This window comes from Sipha flava, unplaced genomic scaffold, assembly GCF_003268045.1.
Source record: "Sipha flava isolate LNK unplaced genomic scaffold, YSA_version1 280_pilon_pilon, whole genome shotgun sequence".
Taxonomy (NCBI): Eukaryota; Metazoa; Arthropoda; class Insecta; order Hemiptera; family Aphididae; genus Sipha; species Sipha flava.
Genome location: NW_020272947.1, coordinates 152,122 through 172,114, shown reverse-complemented (window position 1 = coordinate 172,114; position 19,993 = coordinate 152,122). Strand labels below are relative to the sequence as shown.

Here is a 19,993-nt window from a genome sequence, read left to right as displayed (position 1 = left end):
TAATCGTGTTCAATCGAAATCAGTGGGTTTACAGTCCGGGAAACCAATAATTGCGCATAAAATGATTATTTTTAGTGTTTTACCGTCAGTTTTATTTTAATAATTTTTTTTTTTTTTTACGCGCGTACGTTTGGCATTAATTTTTCTGACTCAAAACGAGTGGTGAAACAATATGAAGAAGCCATTGTTATCATTTCGAATCAATAATAAAAACAAAAACTGTTTTAATTTACATTGCGCATGAACAATGCGATAAAGGAATTTTGTAAAGGACACACGTTATTCTCTCCTTGGTGCAACGTTGGAAAAAAAAACCGTTTCCGATTGTACCTACGGTTGAATTATTAATATTTTCTGAACACCTGGCAAGTGCTGTGTAGTAGTGTATTGTGTAGGTATACCACATTACAATATCCTCGGAACACAGAACGTGTGCGTGGAAACCGGCTTACAACATAAAGAGGTTTATTTGTGTTCCACATGTACAAGTATTTCGAACCGTTCGCGATTGCTATATAATGTCGAACGCCGTTTTGCATTCACGGTAAACAAATAAATAAATAATTCTTTATTAAATTGATTGGTTTTTTTTCGTTTTCATTTCGATCTGTTATTGAAACTCAAAACGGTTAATATTATGTTAATCACGCACAGGAACGATAAAATAAGCTATTACGGATAAAAAACAATATACCGACTGAAACACAAAGTATTATGACTTGCTGTACATATTTAAAACACTACGACGAACGAAACCGATTGGTCGTCGTTGCGCATAATACGGTATTCGACACATCGAATGCCGATTTTACTACGGTGTATTCATTTTATACTACACTACCTACATTATTATCATACGGCTATTTATTATCCGTGTATAGGTCGCATAGGGTGGAAGGTATATTTATTTTACACCCCTACTCGAAAAATACACTAAATATTACCTGGGAGTTAAAACAAGGATTATCGCACCTAATACAAGTATTTATTTATTTTTTTTTTAAATTAACATAATATAATTTTTAAAAACTTCTTGAAAATGTTAAGATCATAGACGCATAAAATAACTATTTTTTGTGTCCGCCCGCGCCGCCGCCGCCGAAATCGAAGAGTTAGTCACAAAACACAGATCCGGCGTTTCGATTTTCGGTGGCGGCGAGATAAACAAAACAGCGTTATCGGCACGCACGACAACGGCCGCACGCGCCGACCAGTTACTAATAAGCAATTATAATTATCCAATTTCCAATCAATTACGATATTAAAATTAAATAATTTACATATTATTTAATTTTAATATCGTAATCAATGCAAAAGTTCGTCGCAGAACACGGCTCCGGCGTTGGGCTAATCTCGGTCGGCGGGCTATAAAAGAGCCGCTTCGCGACCACGTTATTCACTTCTTCTTCCGTCTCGGTAGTAGTAAGACCCACCCGCGGCAGACTTGCGCTATTCGAGACGGAAGACATGCACCACCAGGCTGTGATTTGTTGACGGTAGTAAGACCCACCCGTGGTAGACTTGCGCCTCAACATTTCACATCACTGGTGGGCATTCGGCACCATCGCCGACTCCGTCGCACCTCGTCGTCATCCTCATCCTTTTTGCAAAGAAACAACTATACTACATACATTAGGTACTAAAAAACAATATTTATTTAAAATCATAATCAACAATAGGTTATCATTCTAAATAATAAATTACAAGATTCTTAGTAATTTTTATAATTTTATCCCGGTAAACATGTAGCAAACATATCAAATTATGTAAGGGGGGAGGGGTGGCGATCGTTAGATATTGCTGTCACATAGGTGTGTTCACTGAGGAAACTCGAAAGAAGGGACTTGTGTAAAATCGATCGGTGGCAATTCGTAACGTGCGTCGTAAAGGGAAGCGGGGTCGACAGGATATACGTATCCGGACGGAATGCCCGGGAACGTGTAACCGTCCTCGACGCACCATCAGCGCTGTTGACTTTGATCGTATTCAATCAGCTTGTACTTGACCAGGACGTCGTGCATTTCTTTCTGGGCCTGTATGGCCAATCGTGGTTGCAGCATTTCCAGGGATGTGCTTATGTACCTGGAAAACAACTCGGCCGACGATTGCTGTTGTTCGTAATGAATTATTTTCGTCGGAGGATAATCTGTGGTGCTCGAGTGCGATCTTTTAATCGCAGTGGACGTTCCCTCGTCACCGCTGCCGTTGTCCGCGTAAAACAAGTAATTGCTGGAATCTTCTTCCACGTAATCGACGGACTGGCAAAATATATTGGTAAAACCGGGAAAAAAAAATGAAATCTTATTATTGTTGAATCGAAATTCGATATAGTTTACGTATTCGGAAGAAAGTCTACCACTAAAATTCGTACTTGTACATTGCAATGGTAGACTTTTAACATTTTTTAAAGGATGTAGGTCAGCTAGAATAGAAATACCTGCCTTACGCACAATGTTGCGGGAAGGTTAGTGTTAAGAAAACCCAAGACTTGTTCGTTTTTGAAAAAACGGTTATTGATCACCAGGCACGTAACCAGATATTTTTCCATAAAGGGGGCCAACATTTTTTTAGCCCCTTTTTGTAGTTGTGTTTATCAAATGTGCGTTCGATATCCGTATTCCTAGTTTTCAATATATTAATACACGTACTATTGTCTTATCTAAAATTGTCAAGTGACGAATATTTATAAAATAGAATCTCAGAATTTAATTTTTGTTATACGATCGTTAATTATATGGAATGGGCACATGTAAACTCCACCACAAGTACCTTTTTTTTACTGTAAACTCTGCCAGTAAAGAAAATCGAGTAGTAGTATAAAATTAATATGATATATTATTAAAAGTAATACGTAATAAGTAATAATAAGTGAATATTATTATTATAATATTATATAATATCATACCTCCATTTTATTTCACCAGACGCATATTTTATATTTTGGTTATATTTGTAGTTATTAAATAAAACCAATAAATTGCCTCGTTGACCAGTAATTAATTTTAAATTATTACTTTGTTGCGACATATTTCATTCAATATAAAATATACACGGATACACGCTGACTACGAATGATTATGTTCGTCAAAGTATACTTTACGTATACCTTACCTACTATCGATATCATCATTGGAAATTATAATTTCAGATAAAATGAAGATAAAATTATTAATAAATTAATCAATGTGGATATATATCCACTTTGAAATGAATCGAACCATGATAATAATTTTATTAATTTCGACATACATCATCGCAATAAATGTCAACGTATTTAATGAGAGAAGGCACGTGGCAATGTGAGCACTGAGCTGGTAAATAAAAAAAAAAAAACTGGAGGAGTTTACATATACCCATTACAGGTAAGAAAAAAAAACTGGCGGAGTTTACACTAGACCTTGTATTATATTTTTATCTTAACAGATATTCTAGCGGAGTTTACAATCGCCCACATGGAATATACATTCAGGATTTAGCCGGTTTGGGACAACTAAACACCATAATATTTAAAAATCAAAATCAAGGGGGCTAGGTTATCATGTTTAGGTCTACCCCCCCCCCTAGACGACGTGCCTGTTGATCAGCGAAATCAAACGAAATCTGGGCCGTTCGAAAGGGAGCCGAATGGGATTGCTGCGTATCGCGCATATTGTTACTCACCAATATCTCGGCGGCGGACGGGGACGAGTACAGGCGTTTGACGGCCGCGCCGCCGATCATCGAGTCCATTATCGGGAACCACAAGAGCTTGGGCACGTACGGCGACGGGGCGTCCTCCTGCTCGTGCTCCTGCTCTCCGGGCTCCTGCTTCAGCTGGAGCAGCCGCTGCTCCGAGTCCTTGATCTTCTTCAGCTCCTGCAAGTACGTGGACCGTATGTTCTTGATCTTGCTGGCCACCTCGGGCACGCCCAGACCCTCCACGGCCATGCCGTCGGCTATGCGCCGGTACGCCCGCAGCCGTTCCACGCGCTTGTTGTACGCCTCGTGCTCCTTGTCCCACAGCAGCCGCTGGTCCCTGTACAGCTCGACGAACCTCAACGTCATCTTCTCGTTCAGCCGCACGTTGATCACCGACGACATGACGACCGCGATCGATGCACGTGGCGCGGGCGGGTGGGCGGGAGGGTGGACGGGGGTGGGTGGGAATAGAAAACTAAAAATCGTAGTCGAGAACGGCGGCTAGGAACGCGTTGCACACGACCGGACGCGAAACACCGAGTACCGACGCCCACGCTCTCTGCGGCCTCACTGACGCCAGTGCCGGTCGAGGCGGCGGCGGTCGAGTGCTCGAACGCTGAGCCGTTTATCGTGACCGTTTTTTTTACCTCCCCTACTCGTCTCGGACTCGCGGGTCACGCGTTCGGAGCACGACGCGTCGCAAGAACGCCATCACCGGTTGACGCGTTTTTTTTTTCCCGCCCCGTACAAATATCGTTCGCGTCGTGTTTCGCGTCGCGTTCCGCCGCGCGATGATTTCAACTGTTCAACTATTCTCTTTCGCTCTCTCTCTCTCATTCTCTCTCTCTCTCTCTCAATTTTTCCGCGATGATCTTTTTTTTTTTTTTTCCTAACTCTACCATGTCACTCTCGTTTAGTCGCCCCGCCGCGCCGATCTCTCCCACACACCGCCGTCGATAGTGATTTATTTCCCCGTTTCGCGCACATTTCGATCCTTGCCGTCTCACGTCGTCGGGGCCACCAGCGTTTACCAGGATGGCCGTAGATCACCTTTTTTTCGGCCACTGATCATCGTTCGCGTTCGATCCGCGACAACGGCTGGCTACGACTGTTGCGTCCGTACACCGTTCGATGATTCGCAACACCGTACCGCGCGTAACACACGTCTGTGCCCGACCGCTAATCATCGGTTCCGATCGCTTTTGGGCTTTCCGTTTTTCCCGTACTCGTGCATACCCGTCGAAAGCGTGGATAATCCTTAAGGTCGGTTGGCTGCCGAACGACCGATTCGTTTTCGTTGTGGTGCGCAAGCAATTGCTAATTGCTCGAAACGTTCCGATTAATTGTTACGCGGTAAAAAAATAGCAATTTCACTGAAACCGAACCAGAATGGTTTCGCGTCTACTAGTACGCCTCTTACTAGCGCGAAATAATACTTGTATGTTTTCATCGGTATCGATTTTAACATTATTGTACGAACGACGTATTACGTAATTCGTACGATATCGAATTCGCCTGCGCGCGCGTGCGAACATCTGGGCGAGACGCGCTGCGTAAGAAGAATTAAAAATTTACAATTCAACACTAGGTTGGTACGATATAATATTATTTTTGTAAAATACAATACATCACGAATAAAACGGTACTTCAAAACAGGATTAAAAATATCTTAAAATGGTTATTCAAATGTACATTGTACGTCAATCGTCCGAAAACGAAAAGAGAAAATAACGTGTCCGATATAGGTTTTTTAGCACTACGTTATACATACGATTTTTATATATATTATACGGTGTATTATATTATACGCGTGAGAACTGCACAACGTTGTGTTGTGTAATATTAAAGGTTTTAAAAAACATTATTTTTTATTTCCGTGAATATCTAAACGGAAATTATTATTATATTTTAAATCGTTATCAATACTACTAGTTTGTTTTTTACCAAATCGACTTTTATAATAAATATTTATCGTTTGTTGTTGTTTTATTGTTAAAATATTATTAATAATTGAAAGCCTGCACTACGATATCAAACTGCCCAAGGTAAAACGTAATCGAATATAATGTACAACTGTATAACTGTACAATCAAAATAATACACTCGGGTTGTGAAGAAATGTTAAGTCTTATAAACATGATTGTTTAAAAATAAAAAGAAAAAAACAAATTATTTTAATACGCTTGTTCGAATTGTAGTAAATAATAAAATCTAACGTCCAGAGTTATTAGTTAAATTAAGTTCTGAGCATATGAGACAAATAAGCTTATAATTTATAGAAAATGTTTCATTTAATATCATATTAATTTTAAAAATATTAGAATAATTTAGAATAATTTTTGTACACGGACATAATAAAATTTTTTGACTTTTTTAATATCGGTACATACAATCTATGAAAAGTATATTACACTTAACTATTTAATTGTGTTTTTTTCGTTTTATCAACATCTATATTAATGTATTCATTATGTCAATATGTATTTATGTTACATTTAAATTATATGTGCTTGTTTAATTATTATGTTTAGAATATTTATATTAATCTCGATTCATCGTTTTTTGTTCATTTATATCTATTATGTTCGTGACATACATTATATTTATACTAAATCATTAGTATACATATGTACTAATGTGAAGATTAATACTACATCGTTTAAAAACTTGAATTATTAACACCACTGATCATAATAATCAACAATGTAATTGGAATATTTTATTTCAAAATAAATTGATTAATAATATGAAATGATAATTTTTCGATAAGAAAACAATAGGTACAATGTAATAATACTATTACGACAAAACTAAATTATGCACGTTATACGCTTGTACGTCCAAGCACATAATAGTATTGTTATTACAAATTGTTATTTTATACCACTGCATGTATATACTTCTTATTTACATTCATAGTGCACACCAAGCGCATTAAATCATTAATATGAATAATTTTTTAAACGAGCTGTCCGCTTAAAGCCTTTGAAGACAATCAACCAATTATACCAACTGGGCATTGGACGATCGATGATTTAATATTTTCGTTTTGTAAACAATTTCGTCGACGAACAATGGCCGAACAACGTATCGATAGTACGATATCTGAGTGTTTGTTAACTCGGAAATCAAATGTTTATACATATTCATACCATCGGCATCGTTATATTTCTTTTAAAATGATTGTTTTCTTCGGAAACCGTTCGCTCGGATTTTTTTCTCGAGTGCCATTACAATTATTCTATAAAGTCGTCGACGTATTGCGTATCGCGATTCAAGTAATATTTAGATTTTGTACATTTACTGCGTTCGAAAGAAAATGTATACCTAAAAAAATAAACCCTGTACATTAGTTTATTTTTTTTTCCGTTAGCTGTTTTTGCAGGGGGGAAATAATAAAAATAAAAATGTATCTAATACGAAACGTACGATTTTCCAAACCGACGTTGTTCGCGTCGAAAAACGTACATTGGTTGTAGTAGTACTGTTGTTTAAAATCAATGTCAAATGATTATACAAATCGTTGTGAATCGTCACCATCAGGAAAATTATTCGATCAAAGCCATTATTGGATATAATGGTACATAATAATGCAAGTCCAACATAAAACGCGATGGTCGGTAAACTTCCGATACGCAATACATAAAGTACGACGATATAATGTAATGTAAAAGAAGAAAATCAAACGAAATGTTTTAATGGTTGGAAACAAACATATTTCAGAGTCACACAAGTTTTCTAATTAAAAAAAAAAAAAAAAGGAATAGGAAAAAGAAAACAATAACAATAAATAAATAATAAACCGAAACAATATAAAGTTTTTATGTACTTTGTCGGAGTGAAAAAAAAAATAAAATAAAACCACTGCGATGAAAACTAGATTTTTTTCACGAGTGAAAAAACAAAGAAATGATAAAATAAATTTTCACGGACCGTAAACGAATGACACTCGTATATTTCAAAATTCGTCGTTTACGAATGTGATAGCGTTAAGTTTCCTCGTTCCCTGTCGTTTTGGGAACGAACATACGCGCGTACCAACATCGGTAACAACGGTGACCGGTGGCGTATCCAGGATTCATTTAACGGGGGTGTTGTTTTACGATTTAATCAACTTATGACATTCGGGGGCTCTGCCCCCCCCGTATTACATTAATAAACACCATGTATTTATATAAATTATTATATTAAGACAGTAACTACATGTAAGATCTACAAGTTGAGTACAACGTTTAATCGAATTGTACTGTAAGTTTGCAATTTGGTGAAATACCATAAAATACAGTTGACGGGGGGTGTTCTAACACCCAAAACACCCTCCACCCCCTAAATACGCTCCTGACGGTGACCGTAATCGGACAGACGAGAAACCGGTCAGCGAGTGCGCGCGTCACGACGGTGTGTACCATCGATTTTATTTCTTTTCCTCTACATTACCATTATCATTACAATTATTATTTTTCAATTTTTTTTTTCTCATCCAACGATTTCCGGAATCCGGCTGGTCCGATAACGTCCAACGTTGCCGGCTCGCGGGGCGCATGACGCGATCGCTGTTCTCGGCCGTTACGTTATCGTTTCGCCGTCATGGGCGTCGCGCACCCGACGAAAATATCGCGAGAACACGTCTCGCGTATTGCGTTACTGTCTGCGGGTCGTAACCCACCGCCGCGGGACGGCGAACGCGATCAATAATACGATTCGAACGCATTTGCAGGCCTTCCGGCAGCGTCAACGGATAACGTATTTCTCGGACGTCCGTACTCGGCGGTGGCGGTTAGAAGGTTGGCGAGAAACGCCAAACATTCCGGAAAAAAAAAAAGAAAGAAAAACCAAACAACCCACATTGTCCACCGCAACAATATCCGTATTCCTGCGCGCTGCACGTGAAACGTTAATTTCATGCGACCGCCCGAATGGTTGACGATCGAGATTCGTCAGAGGACGTTACGCGAAGACGGGCATTTGTGAAACCAACGAGATCAAAAACCAACAACCGGCCGGGTTATCGAGTGGGCCCGGTGGCAACAACAAACGCTGTTTTGACCCGCGTAGCGTTTGTTGCGGTTGCGCTTGTCGTGCAAATATTTTACATTCGGATGTTGTACCGCGATCAAAACTTGACGGCCGCTCGCCACTGGTCCCGATATTTCAGCCGCTCGGAGACGATGCACAGTCCCCGGCAATAACGTACAGCGGTACTCAAGGCCGTATCTGGACATTTTTTTCTTCGGGAGGAGTCCAAAACATGTACATTGTAATTTTATTGAATTTAGATTTTAACTTTTGACATTTGGTTAAAAATAAGACAGAAAAAGATTTAATCTTCTTTTATCAAAATTAATATCATATTTTCATATGATATTATTGTATAAAACTAAAAGCAGTCAATGGTTAATTGGAGCTTAAGTCATTTTTGACTGAAAATATTTATGTTGGTATTAAAATTAAATAATTATTTTAAACGTTCGTAAAATAATGAAGAAATTTCGGGGGGAGGGGGGGTCCGGACACCCTGGACCCACCCCTCCAGATGCGGCGTTGGTGGTACCCGTATCGTGTCCGCGGAAAGCGTGTGTTGCGGACGACGTCGAGAGAGCACAACGGTCGTTTCGAGATGGCGACGATCTACTCGTTCGGATGAATAATGAAGCGGATTAGAGAACCGTTGTTCGGCGACAGGGTACATTTATATCGTTTTTTCGCTTATTGCGGAGCGAAAACCAAAAAAGACGTGTTATGATTAAAACGCGAATGGGTTACTGCGTTTCCGATACGATTGTACTGCGTGCGCGGCTTGTTACGTGGTCTGGTCGCAAACCGAACGGACGATGAAACCATTGGAAACGTCGCGAACCGAAACATAATACTATTACAATCACGTACCCACTTAGATTGTGTGAATATTATTTTATAATTGATCGTCTCGGGGCGACTATTAAACTATTTAACGTGACAAATCACGTTAAATTACATTACTTTGTGAAATACTGAATGTGTCTGATTATTTTGTTCGCGTTAAATTTGATTAACGTTTTTTTAATTTTTTTTTTTTTTCTTACACGCTGTTGCTACTAATTCGACAGCAGACGTATTCTAAAATAAATCCGACCCGTTCGGTGCCAAAATAAATTTCAACGTGGCAACATATGAACGCGATTCCGATGTCGTCGGAAACGTTACCGGAACGTAAAATCACATCAAATCAAAACGGTTTTTCGTGAGACAGCGGCGGTATTCGAACGCCAAAAACGTATTCAAAACGAAATCGGTGTGCTAATCTTTTCACTCCATAACAATAAATCAATGTAATCAATAAAGTTTTCTAGAACACTCCGGAGTACGTGTGATCCAACTCTGTAGATACTGCAACATTATTTCGTACTACGTAGCCGGGCGTACACCACTTGGGCGAATCGACCCAAACTATAGTCTGTTTGGGCAAATATATATATATATCGTTTGGGCGAGGATTGTTTAATTAAAAATACCGTTTGGATGGTATAAAAATGCTTGTAATATACACTCAACAATTAATTAAACAAAATTATATAAAATATAACTAATTAACAATGAGTTATATTTAAAATAAATATTGATATGAATATTGATAATGTTATTATATATATTATATAACTATATAAGTAGTAATCTACAGTCAAAAAATTATAAATACAATTATATAATATAATTAGTATATTTTAAAGTAATCTATTGGCTTTGTATGGAAATGCTCATAATATACATTCAACAATTAATTGAAAGAAATCATATAAAATATAAATAATTAATTATAAGTTCTATTTAAAAAAAATATTGATATGGATATTAATGATATTATTATTTATAAATAGGAAATAATCTACAGTCAAAAAATTAAAATCATAAAATTAAATTACAGATAATATAATTATTAGTAGTTTTTAAAGCAATCTATTGGCCTGATATTTTAAACCTAAACATTTTATGTATTCTAATTGTTTAATATCCCCTCTTTTATATTTATTCCATGTTTCTTATTTTTTTATTAGCAATAATATCATCCGTATCTGTCATCAGATTTTTACCTCGCACAGGTAAATATAATTTCACTCGCCCAAATGGACTATTATTTTTTTGGTCAAAATTATTACTTTCGCCCAGACGACCATCGCCCACGTAGCCAGGTTAGCCAGTAACGTTCGAGTCACGTTCGAGGCAAAAGGCACTGTGCAAACAATAAACAATTCATACGGGTAGTAATTTTTTTCGAATACTTTTTTAATGTTAATTTATTCATCACACCAGGTCGAACTTGTAACGTTTACGCGCGTTTTCGAACATCTCGGGGGGTTTATATTCGTATCGGTTCTGTCCGTCGAACACGTGAGAACCTTAAGGTTGCACTCTTAAGCCTACAAAAAAATATTTCGCCGTTCGTACGCGTGTGACGCACGTAGTTCAAAATCTTAAACGATCGTCCTCAGTTCGTATACGCGTTGGAAATCCATAGTTATTTAACGTGATTTGACGATAATGTACGTTTGCGCGCGCAGTCGGATCGTCGATATTCCTACGGGCGAACGATGACCGGTCAGTTTTTCGTCGTTTACGAGTCGATAATGGATTTCCGTAGGCTTATGGGCGCGATCATACACGACTGAAACAGCGTTCAACCGCGTACGACAACGACGCGCGTTGCGCGATTGAAATGGAATAAACGTAAAATAACATTTTCATAAAATATTAATAATAAAAAAATAAACACGTATATCAAACGGGAGATATTATCGCGGTACATTATCGGCGTACGGTCGGTCGTCGTACACCATGCGTACGTTGTACGTGAAATATTGTTGGTTCTGAGCGGGAAAAATTGGATTGGAATTCCGTTTGTGAAAGAGAGCAAGATAAAAAATAAAAATAATAAAAAAAATAACCCGTTTCGTCCTCGTACGCGGCGTTATTCACGACGTGAACATCGGTGTCCGAAACCTTTAAACGCGAGCTGCACGCCGCTGTGTCATAATCGAAGAATCGAACCGGTCTGGCGGCGGCAGGACAACCGGTGCGGAACATAGCGGAACGCGCAAGGACGACGACCGGGGCGAAATGTTTCATCGACTTCCGACGGTCCTCCGCGCCCGCACGTAAATGGTTCGATACGTGCGCCATGCGTACCGTGGGGTGCAGACCGTGTACACCTACGTTAGGCGCGTACTCAAAGATCTGACCCCTGGTGAAGGGATGGGGGGGAGGTTCGCTGATGAACATTTTTAAATATGCCTACTCGAACACGGGCATTTGTACATCGAGCGTGTACCGTCGTAACGGATCTTCGTATCATCGGTAATATGTTTTTCTATTCATCATACACGTTCAGCGGTAAAACGCAAATCCTGTTGCGTTCTGAAGGACATAACATTTTTATTTAGGGACCGAATACCGCCCCCTTAGCCTCCAATAACCCCCATTAAAACGTATTGGACGGAAAACAATACATTTTCGTTGATCGCGCGATACGCGAAACAGAGGGAGACTTTGTTCGTTATTCGAATCCGCGTGAAGCAATGAAGTATAAACGCACCGCGATATTACGGTCACTGGATTATGGTTGTCATTGAAATAAACTACTTTTAACAATTCATAAGTGACCTTATGGTTATTAAAATACATATGCGACAATATTGTATTTTATCAAATTAATTCGTTCACAATGCTGTAATGCTAATTAAAACTATTAACAATAATCTTAGAACAAACATTCTTGATTCCTCTGATACTATTTTCGCCATCAATCGGCACAATTCTAAATGTATTCTTATTAGAAATAATTCTTGATATCATATCGACATCGATATCATATCATTATTGTCCATAAGGTGAGCGTTGAGCTCATTCCATAGGCAACATGGACCTAAGCGAATAATTATTACTGTACTATTATATAATATTGCAATGTATTATAACTGTGTAATTAAAATTAATATGTCTAATAAAAAGAAAATATTAAAGTAAATATTATTTAAAAGATTGTGCGAACAAAAGGTTAATTTTAAAATAATGTAGGTTTTAACTTTTATTGTTTAAAATATTTGTAATCAGGAAAAATGTAATTATATTTGTAAAATATTTAATTATAAATAATTTGAAGTTGGTTTCAATCGTATATGCTTATTAAGTAATAAATAATGATAATAAACAACGAGAATGAGCGCGGCGCTCACTCAATACCAATGGCGGGACGTTACATAGCGATACCAACGACGGGGTTTTTTTTTTTATTATTAGAACCTTAGTATAAACTATTAGGTTCGACAATTACAGAATATACAGAGAAATAAGAGTTTAAACGAACATGTTATATATACAATAAGTGATAGAAATTATGTAGTAGAAAATATTAAAAAAAAACCAATTCAATTTTATAATGTTGAGTCGTTGATATCGGAAGATTTATAACATGGTAAAAATTTAGATTATACATAAAAGAAAGAACGACGGGTTAAACAGGTATTCATTTGTTGCTGAAATGTCCTGTAATTGTATGAAAAAAATACGTATAATATTATCATTTTTTTTTTTTTTTTTTTGCTATACATAAATTATTTACATTAACTATTTTATTATTTTATTTATTGGAGGAAAATGGATAGTGGAAGAAAATGGTCATGAATTAACACTTTTAATTTCCAGTGCTTTTCGTTACCGTTTATAGGTTTCTTTGCGAAGGATATCGCAAAACATAAATAATCCATTTTCGTGTTGAACCCATACTGTCCCGTCAAAAATACCAAAAACGCGACGAGCGCACATACGTACAACAGCCAGTCGAATATTAATCGCTATAGCGTCCCCCTCCCCCCGGTCGTCCATTGCGGCAAACCGAATAATTAGTGGGATTTAAGGAAGAGTTCGTGAAAATAATCATCGTTCACCGATAAACCGGCCGATAAGGAGGATATAAAAACAACAATATTATCAACACGGTTTTCACAGCACATGGCGTACAGAGAACCCGGTCACACGCGCACGCAAAGGTCTTATCTTTTTGACTCGCACACGATTGCCGAGGGACTGTAATCTACACGTGTTTGGGATCGGGCCTAAAATAATAACTGGAGTGTATAATGCGACCGTAGACGTGTCGCGCACGTGTGGGCGCTGCGACGGGGGTACATGTGCGTCGCGTCAGAAACGACAGCGAAACAGTAAAATCGTCGATGGCGACTGTAATACTATATCATCACGGACGATTAATACGTGCGATGCCGAAACCGGTGCGCCGTGGACGTCGCTCGAAGGGGGAGAGCCGGTTTTCCGGGTTCAAAGACTCTCGAAAACACACGTTCGGTGCGTAAATATCGTTATTCAATTTGTTTTTTCCGCCCGTAAAAAACGATCCATTTGGTACGCGAACCTCTGGCCGAGAAGAAATTTACTGTATTACATCCGTACACGGCGGCCGAGGCGCTTTTATTTTTCCTAAGCACCGACGGATCGTAAACGCGAATCGTCATTAGCTCCGAAACATCAGGGAAATCGAATAAAATTATTATTTTTCTTCGACCAACACTTCCCGGTCGTAATACACCTCCTGACCCGCCTAATTATATCGCCGCCGGTGATTATTATTATTATTATTATTATACATCGCGTGCGTTTAAAAAACACGTCTTCATGGCGGCCACCATGTCGTCGATCATAATGCGTCGGTTTTTTTAATCTACACGTAATAAGAATCCTACCGATATTTACCGCTTTCGCACACATTTCTCTCGTCGTCGTCTCCGTATCGATAATTATCCTTTTTGCCGGACGTACCGTATATGTTACGTTTACGAGTTTTAAATAATTATAAACTTAGTCCGTGATCGATACGTGAGACACGGAAAATATGGTCGGCGGGTGTTTACGGTTTTTAAATATCCGGTGACGGTGCATTTTCGCGATACAGTCGTGTACGCGGCGCATAAAATATATGCGACTAATAACGTATACGTAGCTCACGAGGGTGGGAGGGGGCCCATTGTGCGAACAATCGTTAATTATTACCAAACTTACTGCCATTGTTTACCGGACGAGTGTGTTGTAGTAGTAGTAGTAGTAGCTGTGTGCAAGACACGCGCCCACACGCGCACATTTACCACCGTACGACCACGACCATGTTTACTGTTTACAGACCATAACGGCCTACTTGTAATGACAATACGACTTACGATTGTTCATGCGTGGTATATATTATAAATATTAGACCGCGTAGATCATACGAAATGCGAAGACGCACTAGGTGAAAAAAATCGTCACGACATCACCGGACGGAAAAGACGAATAGTCTAGCAGGGCGAACTGAAGGTTTGATTTGTTGACGTTATGGTATATAAGGTATACACGGTTACGTATATGCTCTTAAACGCATATGGAGGAGAATTTTATCTGAATAATATGGTCATTATTATTATTATTATTATTACTAATGTAAAGTGTGTAATCTGTTCGTTGGATATCTTTGTTTCTGATATTGACGTTGGACAGTTACCGAACAAATGTCGGCGCGAAGAAACTGCTTCGCGAATATCTATTAGCGCCGCAGAACGCCACCGCGGACGAGTGAAAGAATCGTAATTACCGCTGGGAACTGAAAAATTGAACGCAGACGGTCGCCGACGTTTCCGAACGTCCGTCTAAGTGCACCGACATTCCTAAAAGTTTCGGAATCGAGTGTGCGGACATCAGGTTTTTTTTTTGACTCGTGTTGATAATAATATATTTTACCGGACGCGCCCGTATAACATTATTATATTCGTTACGGACGGAGTGTTCCACAGCAATCACCGCGCGTGTGGACGATGCCTATCATTATAATTTCACGTACGTAAACAGCAGGCTCGGGTAAAAAGAAATTTTCGAAATGGATATTTTAGGTCGGGGGGGGGGGGGGGGGAAAAAAAAAATAAAAAAATTCCCAACAGGGGGGAAAATATTGTTAAGCTGCCCTTGTGGGCGGCGCGGGTAGGGGGGGGGGGGGGGCCCGGGGGGTTCACCCCCCCCCCCCCCCCCCCGAAATGCTTTAAAAAACTTAAAAATTATTTTAAACGTTTGTTATATTTTAATGGTGCTTTATGCATAATTAAAATTTGCGCCCAACGTCAAATAATTTTGGGACATTTTGTAAATGAAATGTACATGAGTACCTACTGTGTCTTGTTAATAAATCTTAGATAGCAGTGGTAATTGAACTATATCCATAGTAGCCCGTCACGAAAATATTTTCTGTACACGCCACTGCTTGGTGTATTGTACCGGCAACGTGTACGCGCGGCAGTAGAACGGGTGACGGGGAAGGAGCAGGAGAGAACGTTCGAGCGTGTTCGAATCGTCTTGAAGTTTTCATGCAACGGAATCGAAATGTTGTGATGTCTTTCGATCGCCGAGTGAATACGACGAAACGCAAAGATAATACGAGGTATAGGTATCGCGCAGCTAATTCGCACGGCGAGTGAATCTGATTTAAAACAATACCCGTTGATCAATCCCATCCGGATCGCGTTCCGCGGAAACGAAATCGGTTTACTGTCCGAGAAGCCCTGAAAACGGACGTATCGAAAGTATAAACATACATGTACGCGCATGAATGCGCTCGGAGAGAAATGTTAGTACCGATTGTGTGTGTGCGCTGTACGTACTCATTGGTACACAATCGGAATCGGGTTTCTTTTTACGGCCGAGGTAAAACGTTAACCCGTCCGTATTGCTACCCGCGCGCGTCGAAGCAGCTACCCGTTTTCCACGCGGGCAGCGTTTGATAAACATTAAAGGTTTAACGAGCGCGCGTCGCTCGGAGGATTAGGAAATCGGTTTTGTACCTCTGACCGTCGAACGGACCACCTGCGGTGATAACGTCTCGTCCAACACAACAGCATACGTACGTGCGTGCATACGTATATTGTTATACGCGTTCGAGTGCGACAAACGTATGATACTATCGTTAACACGCGAAACCTGGCGGCGCGGAATTCGCGAACATGCAGGGATGCGTGTTTACGTTTTTCACGACGATCCCGCGCGCAGCACGTCCCGCCGTTGTCGGAGTAACAGTGACGTCGGTGTGTACGGGCCAAAGATCGTTCCGCTCAATGGAGAATCAGGAAAAATATATATTAACAATCAATAATTTTATGAATGAAGAAAAAGATTTTTTTTTTTTTAAAAAAAAAAATGAGGAATAGTATATAATTTGTATTTTTATTCATACAAGAAATCAATAGTTTTAGATTTAAATTAATGTATTACATTACTTACTATTATCTTAATCCATTATCAATCACTGACTGCAATGTTACAAAAAAAAATTCACAAGGGAAAACATTTTTCAAAACCCGCCAAAAGAAAATTCTGGATCCGCCGCTGTTGCGCCCGCATAAGGTATCCGCCGGGGACGTTCCCAGAAACGGTTAGTGCACGCGAAACCCGTCGTCGCGCAGAGGCAGTGATGGTTCTAGGGGGGCATGCCCTCCCCTCTCGAAATAAAAAATAAACGGACGAATTTAATATAATATACGTTTTTTTATTGTTAAGGTTTATAGTATTATGTTACATTAGTACACTAGATATCGTTTGATTGTATATTCTCGTCAGTCGTTATCTTATATATTCTATTTTATTGACTCGTGTACTATTTTTTATGATATTTTGTACTTATGTGGTCAATACTTGTTAGTGATTTCGAAGCTTTTGAATTAATAGGGGGAAACCAAATTGGTTCCCGTTTAAAAAAGGTACCTAATTAGGTATAACCGAAATGGTTCCTGTTTGTGTACAGGTATAATAGTGACAATTAAAATTTTCAACACAATTTACCTACACTATTAAAAATTAAAATCCAGTGGACCAATGCACGGAGAGCAAAAAACCGAATTTTAAAAGCTATATGTACGACATCTAGACACAATTATTATACCGATTAGAGTATAGAAATTGAATAGACTATAGGTTACTAAAGTCTAGCGAATTACTAACAAACAGAAAAGGAACAACAAATACTTGGAAAATCGTATGACTGAGTACATTAATGAGAAGATTACGGGGACTGAACATTCAAAGAAAGTTAGCTTCAAATTTGCGAATCAGTGGTTTTAAATTGTATTTATTACATATTATTATTTGTGTTTCGTACACCTAAACGATGATCAGTTGACTTCCAAATCAACTTCTTCGGATGGAATCCGTTTGACGGCAATATTTTCTCGGCGCGGAACAAGTTCAATAATCGCGTTCGGAACGTAGGCGATGCAAACGATAACGCGCGCAATACGTACGCAACGATCGCGTGAAACGATAACGTTAAACAATGTTACGGTAATCGCAGAACCGTAAGTCGGTCAGGTGGCACTATGACGTGAACACTTATATCATGTGCGCGCGCATCTACGTTTTTTTTTTTTTTTTTTATGTATTAATATTAGTTTTCGTCGCAGAACCGTCTCGTGTTTCCGGTTCGACTGCACTTTCGTGTACCGTTCTTTTTTATAATTTATTCTTTTTGTTTTTTTTTTTTTTAACACATGAAATTATACAATCTGTACGCGTACGACGACGTGCACCGTTCTGACCGTAAAAAAAAAAACGTTCACGACTGTTTCAACGATTAAATTTGTCGGATGGTACGTTTTCGCTCAAATCAACGTATCGAAAGCTGCTCGTTGTTACCGAAACTTTATTTCGCCTCGCTGTTGAAAGCATTGAAATACAGACATTGTGTTATATAATTATACAATAATAGTATACAATTAACTCGTTAACTAGAGATTTTTAAATTAAAACGCGTTGTAAACAAAGTAATATAAACTACCAATTTTTAAGATTCGTTTCTGCGAGTTATAAAATATTCGCCAACGTAAGCCATTAATCGATGTTTTAAATTAAAACGCGCGAGAAAAGTAAAAGTTAGATTCCTTTTTTTTTTTTTGGAATAAGTCACTTGACAATATAGGCCGGTCGTTCAGAACTATAATACGCGATTTATTTTAACGTACGTAAAAAAAAAAAAATAATAATAAATGTTGATTAGGTGTACTTATTAACCGTGATACGTGTGTGTTACGTAAACAGCAAATATTAGTAATAATAATTATTATTACTACAAACAGTTTTTATAAACTCTAAGGCGATGTTAGTTTAACTTTTAGCACGCAGTTATAATACCACGTATGCGGAAAATCATCAAGCGCATTGTGCATTTATGTAAATCATGTACGTTTGCGATTAACGTCGACCTTTTCCGCGAGACCGTTTACGGGTTAATTTCCAAGGAATCGTTTCGCACGAGAACCTGTGGAAACGATACACGCGCGGCGGTGTACAATGCGTGTAATTGTGTCACGACGAAACGCGCGCGCCGCGTGGACGCGAAAAGCGAAACGCGCATTTGAATACTGCGGGCCGGCGCGGTGCACAACGTTTGTCGGGTGGGCTTAAACGTTATTATGAACCGGCGGTCATTTTTTGGGTCGCCGGCGACGAGTGGCAGTGGTATTGTTAAACGACTCACAAAGGACTCCTCGATCGCAGGTTTTAATACCGAATCCTTCGGCCAAGGATGAAAACCGTAAAAGCTATTATACACGGGTATGAATACGATATGCGTTCGGGTGTTATTACGTTTACGCGCACACGAAGCCTACCCGCGCGTATGTATTCAGCATCACGGTATCGTTTTCTCCTCCGCCGTAACTTTTTCACAAACTCTATCTGTTGGGCGCGAACTGTAATTGGACAACGAGATGTGTACACTACCTGTCAACAATCCGTTTTTTTCGAAGTATTCCGTATGCGTGACGGGACAACGCTGTTCGTTTCTGATCAACAGTTATCGGATTCGAAACGTACAAGTCACATCGTGAAAATACCGCAACGCAGTGAAGTTACGTTCGATGGATTCAACATGGAGTGTCCGACGGTGTTGGTAGTATATCCACAGAAACCGATGATCGCTGTACGTCCGGCAACGACGAATTTGAACGTCGGAGTAAAACATTTCGTTTCGTAGAGTAACTCGGGCCATTTTATCGAATTGAGCACTGACCAACTAATCTCAGATCTACCGGCCGAGTCACTGTTATGTGTTCGTGAACAACTAACTTGGATCGGTAAGACTAGTCGATGTTTGAATATGAATGTTTTAAACTTGTTCAGAAACGTCGACCAACTCTAACCAGAGGTATAACTTGCTTTTACAGCGGTATAGAACGTCGGCAGTATCAATTTTTTGCCGAAACAACGTTCGATGGCGGTAAAACCGCTCGTTCTCAAACGAACTTGGACCGACTCGACTACA

The 19,993-nt window shown here is 39.1% G+C and overlaps 1 protein-coding gene across 1 annotated transcript; it reads right to left on the bottom strand.

Annotated features, from left to right (window-relative positions):
* Positions 1 to 1,679: 1,679 nt before the first annotated feature.
* Positions 1,680 to 5,140, bottom strand: LOC112685517. Its single transcript, XM_025557430.1, has 2 exons — positions 3,661 to 5,140; positions 1,680 to 2,258 (listed from the first exon to the last, which is right to left on the bottom strand). The coding sequence occupies exons 1-2, from the start codon at positions 4,078 to 4,080 to the stop codon at positions 1,962 to 1,964; spliced, it is 717 nt and encodes a 238-aa protein (XP_025413215.1). The 5' UTR covers positions 4,081 to 5,140; the 3' UTR covers positions 1,680 to 1,961.
* Between the last annotated feature and the right edge of the window lie 14,853 nt (positions 5,141 to 19,993).